The sequence below is a fragment of the Furipterus horrens genome, unplaced genomic scaffold (genome assembly GCF_987537825.1).
Source record: "Furipterus horrens unplaced genomic scaffold, mFurHor1.1.pri manual_scaffold_10, whole genome shotgun sequence".
NCBI lineage: Eukaryota > Metazoa > Chordata > Mammalia > Chiroptera > Furipteridae > Furipterus > Furipterus horrens.
In genome coordinates this window covers 32,882,607-32,901,085 of record NW_028327180.1, presented here as the reverse complement: position 1 = coordinate 32,901,085, position 18,479 = coordinate 32,882,607, and the positions used below count along the sequence as shown (strand labels likewise).

Genomic DNA, 18,479 nt, shown 5'->3' with positions numbered 1-18,479 from the left:
AGAGATGTTCGGGGCCTAGATACCAGGCTTCTGCCTGCTCCCATTTCTACCTCCATAAATCCAGATATGGCTTGGGGGTAATATTTTCAAAAACCCGACGTCAGTTACAGAGGCTTGGAGTTTTCCAAATCCTCCCAGTTTTATCATTCTAATACTTACAGTTTCACTCTTTCCCAATCAAGACCCTAACATTCACATACATCACCCTGCAAGAGAGTGAACATAATGCGCTTTCTAGTTTAGTAACCCAGAGGTACATCCTTTCAATCTAATTTTCAACCATACAATACCCACTCATGAAGCTACAGAAGACAAGATACTCTTTGAGAAAAAACATGGCAAATCCCTGGGTCTCCAGCCATTCTTTAACCTAAGAATTTAAATTTCTGAACTGAATGTATTTTCTTTAACTCCCAGCATTATATTTTGCTGTGGCCTTTTAGCACTTGGTCTGCAAAATCACATACTTCATTTTAGATGGTCATGGGTAAAAATGCCAGTTAATTTTACCACGGTTGCTGTGCACTCCTAGTGTCCTCTCCTGAGGGGATTGAAATACCATGGTCTTCAAAGACAAGCAGGTCCATGGAACAGTGCATGGCTCTCATTTCTGCAACTTAACCGCTGGTGACAAACACTGGTGCAGCTGGTGTCCAGTGGTTCTAACAGCGACTACGCCACAAAAAGGGATTCACTACTGGGAATCAGATGTTTATAAAATTACTAGAAGAAAAATTGTGCCACAGATTTGGCTCATCAGCAAGGCTGCTACCCTTGCCTGAAGCAGGACAATGGGAAATCAGGAGGCTCCAGGAACACACTACATGAACTACTAGACATGCACCATTTACTAAATATATTTATTCCTTCAAGGAGCATGAAACTACTGACAGGAAATGGGACCTTCATTGACACTGCTGTGGAAAACCTCGGAACTGCAGGTGCTGGCAAAGCCAAGAAATGTACCTGAAGGATGAAACAAATCACACCAAGGTTGCTAGCATTAAGTGGAATGTGCCAGACACAGAAAGATAAATATGGGATGATCTCACTTTTGTGTAGAATCTAAAAGAAAAATAACTTGAACTCATAGAAGCAGAGGGTAGAATGGTGGTTACCAGGGGTAGGCAGGTGTGGAAAATGGGAGATACGGGTCAAAGGCTACAAAATTGCAGTTGTGTAGAATGAATAAGTCTTAAGATCTAGAATGTAGGCATGATGATGATGGCAAATAGTACAGTGGCCAACATTGGAAATATGCTAAAACAGTAGATTTTAGATGCTCTCATTACAAAAAAAGGGTAACTATGTGAGGAGATATGTTAATTAGCTTGACTGTATGTAAGATCATGTTGTAGACCTTAAATATATACAATTTTTATTTAAAAGACTTTATATACATATATAATCTTGTGGTAATTTTGAATTTGTGTCTTTCTGGAAAGGGTGATGAAATGCCAGGTGTCAGTTTTTAAGATCTGTCATTTGCTGTGATCATGGACACTTTACAGCTTGCAACTTATATTTCACATCTAAATTTCTGTCTGCCTCCCTTTTGTTCTCCAGAGAGGAAAAAGCAAACATTTCAAACAAAATAGGGCGATATTTTACCTTCTTAAATTTCTGTATGATATAGGAGTATCTTGCCTTACAAAAGCCTAGTGGCTATTAGATTCAGAATACAATACAGTTTTGTAATCTTACTCTGCCCCCCACCCCACCCTGGGACTTTTATTTCTTATTAGGGAAAAATTGTTTGCCCTTGACAATTTTTAGTACTGCAGTTATTGTGAAATATGTTCTCAATTCATAAAACTTAATTCATTTGGACTAATTTGATACACAAAGTGCTCTTACTTTTCAAATAGTATGTCACAAAATAACTCATATTAAAAACGTGGAACAATACATTTTCTTAGTTCCAGATGACTTAGGCCTGCCGCTGGTCAACATGCAGGCAAATATTGAAACTTTGATTCAATTTTTGGCTTGTCAGCTTTCTAATGAAGAAAATTTCTTAAATTTTAAAAATATTTTCTTTCTATAAAAAACACAACTGTTGAGTTATATTATGTTTTGTCATACATGTTGATTTTTTAAAAACCTTACTCTTACAAAAAACATGCTAGGAAATACCTAGCTAATGGCAATTATGCTGTGTGTTGAGAAAAAGAATTTTTATTTATTTGGCAATAACACCTTACTTCATGTAGTTGTAGATCTGTTCTTCGTAGGGTCTGAACCATAAAAAGGTATCATTCTTGTAATTTTATAGTAATGCTTTCTTGAATTCAAAATATGGAATAGCTTTTTATATTGCCCTCCCTAGGTTTTTTTCTACATAGTCCATAATAATGAACTATTTGTGATTTTTAGGTTATAAAGGGAACAAGAAGTCTCTGTTTCTAAAATAGTGTATGTGATGCTTTCCTTGTGAGAAAAGTGTCTAGTCAAGAAAGAAGTCAAACTACTCTTTTTACAGAGTATGCCTGACTAATTTATAAATTTTCTTTAATAATATTTAAAAATTAGTTCACCATTAACAAACTTCAATGACTTAAAGCAGTAATACCTCTAGGAGATGCTCATATTGTAGAACAATACAGAACATCTTTCCTCAAGTGTTAGCTCCTGGCCTTTTGGTCTTTTCATCATGATTTGCCATCCATTGCCCTGACGCCTTACTGGTAGATCTTTTGCAAAGATCATCGCCATAGCTCCTCCCATACCTCTTTGCACATCTCTTTGAAACGGGACTTCCCTGTTCCTTTCATCAAAAGGTGCAATCACTTTTTATTTCCTCTCGCTTTGAATCTGGACATTTAGAATAAAGGCTAGATGTACCTATAAATTACAGTTGATCCTGTGGGTATTTGGATATTTATGGTATTTGGGCAGCCTGCTTCCTGAGAGTCATTATAATATATTGGACTTGCTACTATCCTTCAGGTTAAGGTGACCATATACTCTATCCTCCAAGCAGGGAAAATTTGAGACTAAAACAATTAAGTTTTATTTTTAAAAATTCTTATTTTTGACCAATAAATTAGTTTGATTATATTATGAATTTACAGAATATATATGTTTAAACCTATTTCCAATAATACAATGAAGTTCTTTATAAAACAATGAAAATAATATATACCTATATGAGTGTGTTCAAGCAGAAAACCTCAATTTTTTAATGTAAATTATGCAACCATTAAAAATGAACAGAGATAAAATAATTGTCTTGGCAAACAGTCATATTTCTTAAAAAGTGCCTTAGCTGTGCATGTTTCTAATACTGCACCGCTGATATTTTTATAGATAATGCACTTTTTTTATATGGTATTATTACTTTTAGTTTTAAGGTTTTTTTCATAACATTACAGAAAATCTTCAAAGTTGAATTTTATGATTACTAAATTAGAAAGTGTTCACATCATGAACTGAGTCATAATAACTCAAAATATTTTTCATTGATAAAATATTTGTTCTTTAGTACTTGGTAAACTGAGAGAAAATTCTGCTAAATGAAAGATGCTCTCAATTGTAAATTTTTTGACTTGAAATGCATAAGTATTTCAGCCCAAATATATTCAAAGGAACTAGCTACATTCATTTAATGCCTTAATTTGAGAAACATTTTAAAAACACAACTTAGCAAATATATTACCTGTATTTATGATTTATTAAATTATTTTCCCAAATTTAGAAATGGTAAAATCATACGCATGCTCAATATTATCCCTTTTCAATATGAAAATAATTTTTCACATAAAATGAAATAGTATATACATTTAACAAAATATGGCCCTATAGGCTAAAGACTGTAAAATGTTGATGGAAGAAATCAAAGAGACAATAGTGAGTTGCACTGTTTATGAATTGAATAACTCAACATGGCTTAGATGTCAGTTTTCTCAAAATGACCTACAGTTTAAATGCAATTTCAATGATAATATCAACAAGAATTTTTTCAGATGTAGATAAGCCAACTCTCTAATTCATAAAGAAAAGAAATTTAAATTGCCAAAATAATTATAAAAAGAAAGAACCAAGATAGAGGACTTGCATCACTCAATATTAAAACTTAATATTAACTGAGTGAGAAAATATAGTCTTCTCAAAATTAGCATTAAAATAATTTGTCATCATACAAAAGAAAAAGTTATTATCCTAAACACCTATTTGTAGCTTATCAAAAATTAACTTATACTAAATATGAAACTTAAAATTATAAAATTTTTAGAAGAAAAAACCATGAGAGAAAATTTTAGTGGCCTTGAGTTAGGTAAAGCATTCTTAGATATAATACCAAAAGAACAGTTTATAAGGTTATTGATAAAGTAAACTTTATCATAATTAAAAACTTTTGCTCTGTGAAAGATGTTCCTAGTAGGAGGGAAAGACAAACTATATGCTATGGGAAAAAGTTTGCAATTCTCATATCTGGCAAAAGACATGCATCTAGAATATAGAAACAGCTCTAAAAATTTAACAGTAAAAGAAAGTTTTAATGGGAAATGATTCAAACAGACACTTCACTAAAAAAAAAAATATAAATCGCATTTGTTTGAACTGTATATATAAACTCTCTCTGAATTAAAAAGCAAATTAAAACAACATTAACAATATAATGCCTTAAAAGAACAACTATTTTATTACATCAGAAATTTGGATAGGGAATAGCTAAGTGATTTTTGTACTGTACTGAAAGAAGTCATTCAGTTTTATTCAGCAGAAGGATTGGCTTGTCTAGAGGGTTCAAAACAGCTTCATTAATGTGTTTAGTGTTTTAGTATTGATGGCTAGAAAACTGAACTCAGCTGGGAGTTTTGAGGAGAAGACCTACATGTAGCTTCTTCAGAATAGCTTATCTCCCTTCTTAGATGGTATCAGTTTGCCCCATAGTGTTTTTGGCCATCTTTAATATGACACAATCTTTTCTGTAGTGACAAATTATTCACATTCTTTCAACATGCAAAATATTAACACCCCTTTTTAGAGATCTCAGCTTCCATGTTCCATTATAGTAGCCTCTTAAAAATCTAGGCTCTCACTAACAGGTCTAAGTATAAATAAGGCTCCCAAAGGGCAGAGTCTGATTTTATTTCTTCTTGATCAAAAGATCTGTGAATTCAAGAGGCACACAGTCAACATGCAGAGGTGATGCAAGCTGAGGATAACTGCAATAAACACTCCCATTTAAAAAGAAGGTGGGGGTGAGATGACATTATAGTAACTGATTAACAGCAACTCTAATGTCTAGGCAAACATATCCCTGCAGTTAGATGTCTAGGCTCCAGTCCTCCGAACAAATGATTCTACCTGGATCTTGACTTCACCATTTGAACTTCTGGTTTTGTGTTCTAAGTCATCTTTACTTTTATGTAAAAAATGGACCATACTTGCTGCTCATTTGCCTTTCATTCCACTTCTTGTCAGTAGAAATTTGAGGACCTTACAAAGCTGTTTGCACTTTGAAATGTCCTTGTCCATTTTATTAGAAGCTGATGGTGCTTCTATTAACTGAATTCTCTTATTATTTTTGTGGGTTTCCTATGTGTGTTACCATTTTAGTGAGCTTCCTATTTAGGTTACCATTTTTGTGACTTCTCTATCTTGGACTACAGGTCAAGATTCTGTTGGAAAACACTCTTAAGATGCATAGAAACCTTTTGCTCTGGTTGAGAAAATTTATGAGGTAACTTTTCAATCTTCTGAAGTATAAACAGGGGTTTCACAGCCACACCCTTGAGATCTGAGTTCATAAAAATAGTAAAGTGACATTTTCAAGATTTTTCTGGAAATCTCCTTATTCAAATACCACAGTTTATTAGTTGTATATTCTATTTCCCACATTACTGAGATGACAGTCTTGCCAAACTTTTTGCCACCACAAAACAAGGGTGAATTTTTTTTCCATCCTCTAATAACAATTTCCTTCTCATCCTTTCTGCTATCACAGAAGTCTCCAAAAGCCTTCAAGCTTATGCCTGCTGCTTAGTCCCAAACTCCATTTCCAGTTACCTAAGTCCACTTCAGTTATTGCTATATAACAAACCACTCCAAAACTGAGTGCCTTATGAAAACAAAGATTTTAGTATATTTCCTAATTATGTAGCTCAAGGATTTGGGCAGGTCTCCTGGTTTTTCTACATGGTTCCAGCAGAAGTGCCTCAGTGGAATTCAGCTGGTTGGTGGGCATAGTACTTGGGAGAAAATAATCTGCCAACTTAAAAGAGACCTGACTTTGAGATGGTGCCATTTGTTGTAGGCAGTATATCATGCAGAGAGAGCTCAAGGCCTGGGTGAGAATTAGGGAGATTTCAGTTTTTGTTCTTCTCCTATAAAATGACATTGGTAAAGACACTTAATTTATTCCATGTGTTCTCATCAGTTACAATAACTTTCCTTTCATGGAAGTATTCAAGTATACATAGAAAGATAATTTTAAGAGGAAATAATATACCAATAGATTCAGAAATGGACCAGGACAAAACTAAACTCTAATGTAGAATAAAGTAATCATATTTAAGTATTTCTAAAAGTATTAGCATCTACACTGTGCTACCCACTGTAGGATTTGTACTTCATAAAATATGTATACTCTCAAGTTTATAAATTTAAATAGAAGAGCACACCCACAGGTTGCCAAATATTTTATGAGAAGTAAAAACACATGGAAATTAGGCAACTTTTTCGCCCATGGTGATACCCTATACCCCAAACTTTTAAACATGGAAGCATAATTCCAAATATCTATAAATATAGAAATATTAAAATGTGTGTTGTTGTCTACCCAAGAAGCAAATTACCTAATGATTGATTACATTTTCTTTTTAATTCTGAATTTGGTGGATTGCATAGGTACTATTTAGGTAATTTACTTAAGAATAAATTGTGGATTTTTAAAGTGGTTATTTCATTTGATGCAGAAGAAGCAAATATTTCATCTATTACTCTCAAGAATTACCTAAATAAGGCTGAAATATGCAATAATTATTTCTAAAAGAAGTTAATTCCTCTGCAGCTTTAGAGTACAGTTAATAGCTTCCACACAGCTTCTTGGCCAATCTCCAGATCAGCAAATGGCTAGTTAAAAATTATCTGAATTGCTCAGGAGGAAAATTCATTCCAAATACAAGTTAATTTCATCTTGAGCATATAATAGTTAACTCACTGAAACTTTTTCAAATGGCAATTTTTTCTTTTAATATTCACCCTTTCCCATTTCATAGTAAATAATACCCAATATAAGTCCTCATGAATCAAAAGATTGCCAAAAACTCAGAGGGGTTTCTCAGAAAAAACAGTGGAAATTTAAATATCAATTAAAATGTAAAACTGTGATAATAAGCCTCAGTGTTGAGAATATTTTAAAATACTAAAAATATTTATTGGAATAACTTATTTCCATGAACAATTTTTTACTGAGGACAAATGTAAAAACAAATGAAACAGAAGTCCTTTGCTCATAACATTTATTCTTTTGTTTTTATTTATTAAACCATGTCTTTTTCCCAAATCCAAGCTGCTAAGCATCAATCATTCATTAAAATTGTGAAGAGAGAACTTCTGGCCAAGATGGAGGCATAGACAGACATGCTGTGCCTTCCTCCACAACTAAGAAGAAATACAACTACCTCAAAACTAGAAACAACCAGAAGTTCTTCATGGAAGTCCAACAAACAAGATATAAAGAAGAAATACTCATCTAGACAGGTAGGAGGGGCAGGGCCAGGGCAGAGAGGACGTGGTGTGGTGGTGGCAGCAGCAGCAGCTGCAGCAGCAGGTCAGCAGAAAGCACAGTTACACGTTTTCAAAAGTCAGGAGGGACATCTGGGGAGCATTCCCAGATCCTCACCAGATTACACAGCTCACAGCCCCAGCACCAGGGAAAATCAAGCCTCATTCCTTCTGACTGTGCAAACCAGTGGGGTTCAGGTCAAAGGCAGAAACTGCTAGTCTCTCAGCAGAGTCTGCTTGTTTAAAGGGCCCCCATGATCCTAGAACAGCCACAGATGCACCCACTCTGGGAACGACAGCCAGAGCAATAGCTGGATAGGCACCAATCCCATACAGAAGTGGGAGAAGTGCCTGGAAAAGGGGTGAGCGCTGGGCAAGCAGCGTTGTTCCCTCTCAGGACCTTCCCCCACATACAGTACCACAACTTGGTGAAACAGATCTCCCTGTACTGATGAATCCCTAAGGCTCCGCCCCTTACAATGTAACAGAAGAGACAGCTCTACCTAAGACACAGAGGCAAACAAACACAGGAGCCTGTCAAGATGAGAAGACAGAGAAGTATGGCCCAAAGGAGGGAGCGGATCAGGGTTCCAATGGGAGAACTAAGTGACGAGGAGATAGCCAACCTAACAGATGCAGAATTTTGAACACTGGTGATAAAGATGCTCACAGGCTTGACAGATATACTTGAGTACAGCAAATGCATAAGAGAAGTGAAGGCTATGCTAAGTGAAACGAAGGAAAATCCACACAAAACTAATGGTGAAGGGAAGAAAACCAGGGTTTTTATTGATGATTTGGAACATAAGGGGGGAAAAAAAGTCAACCAGTGCAGAGTGAGGAGAAAGGAATTGGAAAAAATGAGGAGAGGCTTGGGAACATCTGGGACAAGTCTATACATGCCAACATCCGAATCACAGGAATGCCAGAAGAGCAAGAGCAAGAAATTGGGAACTTATGTGAAGAAATAATGGAGGAAAACTTCCCAAATTTTGTGAAGGGAATGAACATACAAGTCCAGGAAGCATGGAGAGTCCCAGGCAAACTGGATTCAGAGGGGACCACACCAAGACACATCATGATTAAAATTGCAAAGGTGAAAGATAAAGAGAGAATCCTAAAAACAGCAAGAGAGAAACTGAGAGTTACCCACAAGGGGGTGCCTATAAGACTATTAACTGATTTCTCAGAGGACACTTTGCAGGCAGGAAGGGACTGGCAAGCAGTATTCAATGTGCTGAAAAGCAATAACCTACAACCAAGATTACTCTATCCAGCAAAGCTATCATTTAGAATGAAAGGGCAGATGAAGTGCTTCCCAGACAAGGTAAAGCTAAAAGAGTTCATCACCACCAAGCCATTATTATATGAAATGTCAAAGGGACTTACTTAAGAGAAAGAAGATCAAAACTATGAGCACTGAAATGACAACAAACTCACAACTATCAACAACTGAATCTAAAAAAGAAAAACAAAATCCAACTAAACAAACCAGAATGGGAACAGAATCATGGGTATGGGGATGATCTGGAGGGTTGTCAGCTGGGAGAGAGCAGGGGTAGAGGTGGAGAAATGGTGCAGGGATTAAGTAGCATAATTGGTTGGTACAAAATAGACAGGGGGAAGTTAAGAATAATATAGGAAAGGATGAAGCCAAAGAACTTAGGTGTATGACCCATGGACATGAACTAAGTGGGGTGGGATTGTTGAAGGGAAGAGGGGTACTGGGAAGAAGGGAGCAAAGGAGAAAAAATTGGAACTACTATAACAACACAATCAATAAAATATGCTTAAAATTTGTGAAGAGAAGTATAAAGATTACTACAAAATAATAGATGTAGGTGTATAACTAAAAATCTCAGTGTATGTCAACTGGAAACACTGTTAAGGCAAGAAACCTAGTTTGCATAATTTATTTACTTTGGTAATATTTGATGTTTATAGTGTCAGAATACTTTTTCTTTGCTAGTCAATCCTGTAGCATTAGTTCCAAATTATATGTGATAATAAAATAGGACCCGATTGGTGGGAAGCAACCAGGTGTGCTCTGACAGTGTGATTTTGCTAGTTGGTTGTAGATTGTGATTTTATATATTATTATATATATGGCATCCACTTCCAAAAATATTTGTCTTTAAAATATCACGTTGCATTTATGATTCTCTCAATGAGACCTTTCAAATTTTATAAATTACATAGATGATCTCTATGTCCTTAAATACAATTTAAAAACACATGTAAAGTAAACCTTGAAAAGATAATGCTAAGTATAAGAAGCAAGACACAAAAAGCCACATATTGTATGATTTAATTAATATCAAATATTCAGAATAGGCAAATATATAGAGATAGAAAGCAGATTAGAGATTACTATGGCTGGAGGGAAGGAGGAATGGGCAGTGATAGTCTAAGAAGCACAGGGTTTCCTTTTGAGGTCATGAAATAACCTGGAAACTAGATAGTGGTGACAGTTACACAATATTGTGAATGTACTAAATGTCACTAATGGTAAATGCAATATGTATATATCTGACAAAATTTAAAGTAAAGAATAAAACCACATATCATAAAATATAACATGGTTTACATCAGACATTCAAGAAAACACACTATTTAGAGGTTCTTCCAAAAATTATTTCTTGGTACTATTATCCATCCTCTGAAGTGTGAAGTGTCCCTCAGCTATTTGCAGAAAAGTTTTCTTCCTATTAGACCTATTAGGGTTCTTAGAATTTCTTGTTTGATTTGAGGAAACTTTATGGTGTTGATTGAAAATAGGATGCTCCAAAGACTAAAATAATACTTCATTTTCCAAAAGACTTTATCCTTTTATGATCCAAGTCATATATTCTAGTAGTGGAACAACAATTGTTTAATGGGAGTCCCCAAAATAATAATAAGCGGATTGCTGCCCATATGTCATTAAATATTCACACTGCAAATTAATAAGTGCTATGTGTAAACAGTTATGCTCATTTTAACATGCAAATTTAAGCAAGTGAGCACATTCTTTGTTGGATATAAATGTTTATACAAATTTTAGGTCATGCATGGAAGTAGTAGTAACAGAATTTCCAACTCTATATTGCGTAAGCCAGGAAAAACATAAACTTTCTCTTCCTACTTGTTATAATACAAAAGTTTAGGAACTGACTTGGGCAGAAATATGAGGCAGGAAATCATGTTATCCTCCCACCCCCATCTAGCATGTTCTACTGGGCTGTCAAGCCCAATTTGTGAGAAAGCTGAGAACTGGACATATAATTGGACTAGGGTGACAAGTGTGTGTGGGATAAGGAGGACCACAGGGGTGAGGTGCCCTTCTCAGTGAATTGTGTATAAGGCACATGCCACCAATGTGACTTTTCACTGACGTTGACCTTGATCCTTGATCCCCTGACTGAGGAGGTGTCTGGTGTCTCCTCTGTAAAGCTTCTCTCTTCCCTTTTTTCGTGCTGTCCGCTTTGGAAGGAAGTCACTATTCACAGCCCACACCTAAGAGTAGGGAGTCCCATTCCCCCTATTTGCAAAGAGGTATTGAGTAGGAATGCAAGACAGAAGGGTGCCTCCTGATAAATGGTGTCTTGCAGAGCACTTCTATGAGCACATTAAGTCTGATAATAACTCATCATCTTACAATCAAAGAGCTACATGAATTACTATTTTTCAATGAAAAGGAGCAGTTACTGGAAGTTCTGGCTCTGTTCAGGTCTTCACCTTGAAATCCAGGCATTCCCAAACTGAATAAATTGTATTAGTTGTAATAATCTCTACTGACTTCTGGAATAATGTTCCAATGAAATAAGTTAACCTCTCTGGAAATTGTTACAATGGAGAGTAAACACTAGGTAGTGTTTTGAATAAAATAGAGTTGACCATCAAACAAAAGGGCTTGAACTGTGAGGGTCCACGTAGGGTTTTTTTTCAATAGAGTTGACCCTTCCTATCCCAGTTTCACATGGAGGATTCAACTAACTCAAGATTGAAAACAGTATTTACACATTCCCAACCACTGCTTCCAAACTGTAGATTCCCAGGCAAGGATGGAAAATACTATTTTTGATACGTGGTTGGTTGACTCTGCAGATACAAAAGACTGTCTGTAGTTAAATTTGGGGGCAGTAAAAAGTTGTGTCTGAATTTTCAGCTGCTGGGGTTGGCACTCCATATTCCTGTGTGGTTCAGGAGTCAACTGTATAGAGTTTTACTGTTTTTGCCAGTGGTTTAATTTTCAATCTTGCTATTGTTTATTTGTGTTTTGCTCCAAATTCATATGTTGAAGTCCTACCTTCACTAAAGGTCATGGTATTAGTAGGTGGAACCTTTGGGAGGTCCTTAAGTCATGAGGTTTGGAAGCCTCATGAGTGGGATTAGTGTTTGTATAGAGATCCCATAGAACCCCCATCCCCTTCTGCCATGAGACAATATAATCAGAAGTCTGCAACCCAGCAGAGGACCCTCACCCCCTTATTGGTACCCTAATCTCAGATCTTCAGCCTCCAGAAGAGTAAGTAATAAATATTTGTTGTTTATAAGGCACCTTGTCTATGGTAGTTTCTTACAGCAGCCTGAAAGGAGAAAGTAAATCTTATATTTAAACAGAGGTTACTGAATGAGACACAAAAAGTGTTATTTCATTGACTTAACACACTTCTATTCTGACCAATCTTGATAAATTACATGAATTTTTATAACTAATATTTCCTTCAAATACTACTTCAAAAAACCCTCTAAAATTCTAAAATCAAGGATGGATTTTGTTTATATTTCATTTCTACAATTTTTAAGAGTCTATTCTACTTCTTGAAAATTCTTATCTTTATATTCCAGAATTAGTACATAACTAGATTGCCTTTAAAAAAATCTTCATAATTTAAAAATGATTCTGCCCTTTTCTAGGGAATAATTAAACATGGATAATGAAGAAGTCAATAGGAGATTTGAAATAACCTTTCTGAGCTTCTAAATTGTTCTTATAAAATGACTTTTTTCCTGTTGGTTTAGTAACTGAGAACTGAAAGGCACTCTCCCAGTGGGCTATTATCTCAGAATCAGAGGCCCCAGAAGACCACCCTCCCTGTGGTGGGGTTCATAGAGCAGATGGTGCAGGCAGCGTGGGGGATATTATGGTGATGACAATAGGAGCCATTATTCCACCACTGAATATTAGCATTCTGCACTTTGTGATGCATGGGAACCAATGTTATGCAGTACTTCTGAATTAGAAAATCTTATAAAATTTAACCATCCAAAGAACATGTATGCATAACCCACAGACACAGGCAACAGTGTGGTAATGGCTAGAGGAAGGAGGGGACAGGAGCTGAGTGGAGGTGGGCAAAGTGGGGGAAAATGGGGACATCTGTAATAGTGGCAACAATAAAAATTAAGTTAAAAAATCTAAACCAGCAAAATGATTGTCAGGTAGTTTGCACTTTATCCTTACTTCTTTGAGAAAAGAAAGTTATTTCCTGATCATTCTGAAATTAGCCAGTATCTTCTATCAGGATTCCTAAAAACAGGAAGAATTTTGAGTTATTTTCCCATTTGGCTAGGACTCCAGTGATGTTTACCTTAAAGATTCTACCTTCTAGAGTGACTAACAAAAATACTCTATTGTTCTAGGGACTTCAAAAAATGAGAATGACAATGTACCCAAATACATTCAAAAAGAAAATGTATCAATTTCCTATTTCTGCTGTAGCAAATTGCCATAAATTCAGTGACTTAAAAATAACACAAATGTGTTATCCTATGATTCTGGAGGTTATTAATATCTGTCCTAAAATTTCATGATTCTATATAAGAATCAATTCAACTGCCTTTTAAGACTATAGATGAATTCAATATATATCTAGATTTTAGAAATGTGAACTATAAGCATTGAACTCATATATTTTCTCATATTTATTACTGTCTTTTTTGCTCACATATAACTGTTTTACATAAGTCTGTTTAAATTTTTTTCACACATGTTGCACACATATCAATTAGTTTTTGTTTTGCGAATCTGTTTCCTTCTTCAGTCCATGATCTTCTATTATAAGCAAGTAATTTCAAATTGAGTTGCAAGGACTTCTTTTACGCTGGTATAATTTTACTATGTCATTTTTTAAAACCTTTGTACATTTTCAAAAATGATCAGAATTCAAAGATAATTGATATAATTGGTTGCTGATTATAAATGGGATGCATTGGCTATGAGGAACCAGACTTAAAAATTATTTTTGAAATGTGAATTTGGTGTGTAATAGGGAAGCTTCTCAGCATAATGCTTATTAGCAAGCAGGTCACAACCCAAACTGTGAGGACTGTCAAAACTGAAGTTTCTAGGTTTTCAGGAGATGGTTATTTTTGAATTTTGCTTTGGACTTCAGCACTAAATCAAATACTTAAATGGGTTAGGAAACAAAGATATTTTTGGTTATTGATAGAAAGAGCATAATGGATGTAGGTTAACATTTGGCCTTGGTTGACAGGTGACAGTTGATTTTTTCCTTGTGTGATTTAGAAACAAAAACTAAAGGATACTTGATGTCTTTTTTTAGCTCACTATTTGAGCAAAGAGTGTTCCTATAGATGTAGATTGTGTTTATAAAGTTTATTACTAAATAAATAACATAAGGATAAAGAGATTCAGCCAAATTTTATTACTCATACTAAAGCTTAAAAGTACTTTTTTTTATCCTCATAGTGGGGAAGTGCTACAGAGTATTCTCAATTAACAAATTAATTACATCATAAAAAATACTTCAATTTTTAATCAACATATTAACACTCAGTTCAAAAGGAAATTCTTTACTAGTCATTTTTTTTTTCTTCTGGCAGGTATCACTCTAACTTGTCTTGCTTTTGCCTTCTCCTGTACGTAAGGCAGAGAGAAACTGACTTGAGTCCAATCATCAGTTCCCTCGGTGGTAGTTAGGGCTGAGGCGCAGACAGCACAATGGTGAGGGACATAAGAACTGGCTACTAGGAAGATGTGCTTCATGGTGCTCATGATGACCTGTCCTTGTCTGGTAGAAGCATGCTCGTATATTCTCATTTACAGGTTCTACAGATTCTTATGGCTGGTGAGGTTTCCACATTGTCATGAACTTTGTGGTAAAGAAGCTGAAGTAAACTCTGATGAATTGACACTTTGAAAATGCATGGGACAGCTAGCAAGCAGAAAATATATCATCTGGTGTGTAAGCTCAGTTACATTTAGAAGACAGACGACTCAGTGCATGAAAATGATTAAGAGAATGTACAGATCTGTTACATCCTCAAACACCCTGAATTAGACCTACCTGCAAGCTAAGCCATTTACTGGGTATAATATTATGAAAGTACTGGTTGTGATTGTTTGGTTACTACATTCTGATAACGGATAATTTGGTATGAAAAAAATAAAAAACATAGATAAAAACTGGTGTTCAGTTCCTTTGAATATCTCCAGCCTATTTTCCAAGCAAATGAAGCTTTATAAAAATGTTCACACTATTCATGCTTTAATGAAATCTTCCTTTTTATTTGCTCATTTCAACATTCTAAGAGGAAAAATTGTGTTTACAGTCATAGGTAATGCTTATACCCATATACTGTGTACAAATACCACACATTCACCCAGCTATCAATCTTTATTTATTTATTGTTTGTTTGTTTTTAAGTATATTTTATTGATTATATTGTTACAGTAGTTTCAATCTTTTTTCCCCTTTGCTCCCTTCTGCCGAGTACCGCCTTTCCCTCCAGCAACCCCACCCCCCTTACTTCATGACCATGGGCAGTGCATATTAACTTCTCACCCTTTCCTATATTATTCTTAACTTCCCCCTGTCTATTTTGTACCAACCAACTATGCTACTTAATCCCTGCACCATTTCTCCACCTCTACCCCCGCCCCCTCCCAGCTGACAACCCTCCAGATCATCCCCATACCTATGATTCTGTTCCCATTCTGGTTTGCTTAGTTGGATTTTGTTTTTACTTTTTAGATTCAGTTGTTGATAGTTGTGAGTTTGTTGTCATTTCAGTGCTCATAGTTTTGATCTTCTTTCTCTTAAGTAAGTCCCTTTGACATTTCATATAATAATGGCTTGGTGATGATGAGCTCCTTTAGCTTCACCTTGTCTGGGAAGCACTTCACCTGCCCTTCATTCTAAATGATAGTTTTGCTGGATAGAGTAATCTTGGTTGTAGGTTATTGCTTTTCAAGACATTGAATACTGCTTGCCAGTCCCTTCTTGCCTGCAAAGTGTCCTCTGAGAAATCAGCTGATAGTCTTATAGGCACCCCATTGTAGGCAACTCTGCTTCTCTCTACTGCTTTTAGAATTCTCTATCTTTCACCTTTGACATTTTAATCATGACGTGTCTTGGTGTGTTCCCCTCTGGGTCCAGCTTGCCCAGAACTCTCCATGCTTCCTGGACTTGTATGTCTACTTCCTTCGTAAAATTCGGGAAGTTTTCCTCCATTATTTTTTTCACATAAGTTTTTAATTTCTTGCCCTTCCTCTTCTCCTTCTAGCACTCCCATGATTTGGATGTTGGCACATTTAAAGTTGTCCCAGAGGTTCCCAAGCCTCTCCTCATTTTTTTCAATTCTTGTTTCCTCATTCTGTACTTGTTGACTGTTCTTTTCTTCCTTATGTTCCAAATCATTGATTTGAACCTCGTTTTTCTTCCCTTCACCATTGGTTTTGTGTGGATTTCTCTTTGTTTTATTTAGCAGAGACTTCACTTCTTCTCTTATGCATTTGCTGTACTCAAGCATATATGTCAAGCCTGTGAGCATCTTTATCACCAGTGTTCAAAATTCTGCATCTGTTAGGTTGCTATATCCTCATGACTTAGTTCTCCCGCTGGAACTTTGATCCATTCCCTCTTTTGGGCCATGCTTCTCTGTCTCCTCATCTTGACAGGCTCCTGTGTTTGTTTGCCTCTGTGTCTTAGGTAGAGCTGTCGCTCCTGTTATGTTTTAAGGGGTGGAGCCTTTGGGATTCATCAGTACAGGGCCACCCGTTTCACCATGTTGTGGCACTATATGTGGGGGAGGGGTATGAGAGGGAACAATGCTGCTTGCCCAGTACTCACCCCTTCTCCAGGTACCTCTCTCACTTCCACATGGGACTGGTGCCTCTCCAGCCACTGCCCTGGCTGTCGCTCCCAGAGATGCTCCCAGAACATCTGTGGATGCTCCAGAACCATGGGGGTCCTTCAAACCAGCGGACTCCACTGAGAGACCAGCAGTCTCTGCCTCCGCTCCCAAGCCCATTGGTCTGCACAGCCAGAACAATGAGGCTTGACCTTCCCTTGCACTGGGACCATGAGCTGCGTGGCCCAGTGAGGAACCAGGAATATTCCCCAGGTGTCCCTCCTGACCTCTCAAACCATGTAACTGTGCTTTCTGCTGGCCTGCCACTGCTGCCACTGCTGCCACCACCATACCACGCCCTCTCCACCCTGGCTCTGCGCCTGGCCCTACCCCCTGGATGACTATTCCTTCTTTACATCTTTGTTTGTTGGACTCCCATGCAGCCTGACCCCCTGGAACTTCTGGTTGTCTCCAGCCTTGAGGTAGTTGCATTCCCCCCCAGCCATAGAGGGAGACACAGCGTGTCTGTCTACACTTCCATCTTGGCTGGAAGTAGCCCAGCTATCAATCTTGTCATTTTACTGTATATATTGGTCCAATATTTGCAAATGAGAATTTGGCTGAAATCGTTGATTCTTTCCCTTTTTAAATTATGAAAGGTCTAATTTAGAAATCTCACTAGCTAAATCTTCTTAAAGAATTACTGACAATAATGTTCCTTTATTATTCTTTTATTATTCCAAAATCACCTGTTATTTTTCCAAGTCACCTATTTCATAGAACTTACATGCTGTATTAAACATGTATGTAAACATGGTCATTTTCATAAAGTAGGCAGCTTTCAAGAAAATTTCACTGAAGGCATTCCAGATGCTGTCAGATATCTATTGAAAGAAATGGTTCTAGAAAATGAATACAAAGTTGAAAATATTTTCCTCTGAGTGTCTAATAGAAACCCGATATTTGATTCTGACAAACCAGGAGAGTAAAATTTGAATAGAACCACAAAATATAAGCATGATAAAATTATGCCTTTCTGAAGCCTTTTCTTTGGAGGTGTACAGATCACTAAAAACACGGGGAAAACCTCAGAAACAAAATGACTCTTGTCAGTAGTACTGAGTGATTACTGTGTGGGAGAGAAGGCTTACAAGAATGTCAATGGCTTTTGTTATAATTCAGAGAACCCCAAAAATAGCACATAAGATTCAACACTTTTTAAAGCAGAAAGTTTCCCCCCCTTTTCTTCTCTCATTGTAGGATTACAGAGTGAATATCTTTCTTCGTCAGAAATGGAACGACCCACGCCTCGCATACAGTGAATACCCTGATGACTCCTTAGACCTAGACCCTTCCATGTTGGACTCCATTTGGAAACCTGATCTGTTCTTTGCCAATGAAAAGGGTGCCAACTTTCATGAAGTTACCACAGACAACAAATTGTTAAGAATTTTCAAGAATGGAAATGTTCTTTATTCAATAAGGTGAGTCATAGAGTTAAATTCCTAATTTTAATGGAAAAGAGTGTTTTGTTGTTGTTGTTGTTAGTGAGTGTTTTGAAATTTTTGATTGACTGCTTTCATTGTTTCACTCAAATTCCTTTACTATACCAAATATGTCTGATCAGCAATAGCAGAACCAAGTTTTAGATCCAGGAACTGTATAAA

At 36.3% G+C, this 18,479-nt stretch overlaps 1 protein-coding gene across 2 annotated transcripts in view; it reads left to right on the top strand.

The window, feature by feature from the left end:
* Positions 1-18,479, top strand: part of GLRA3 (glycine receptor alpha 3) — a 131,403-nt gene that overhangs the window by 43,902 nt on the left and 69,022 nt on the right. For both annotated transcript variants that reach the window (XM_090288368.1, XM_090288369.1), the window contains exon 4: positions 18,073-18,296. In XM_090288368.1, coding sequence (XP_090144494.1) covers positions 18,073-18,296 — 224 coding nt within the window. The remainder of the gene's footprint in view (positions 1-18,072; positions 18,297-18,479) is intronic.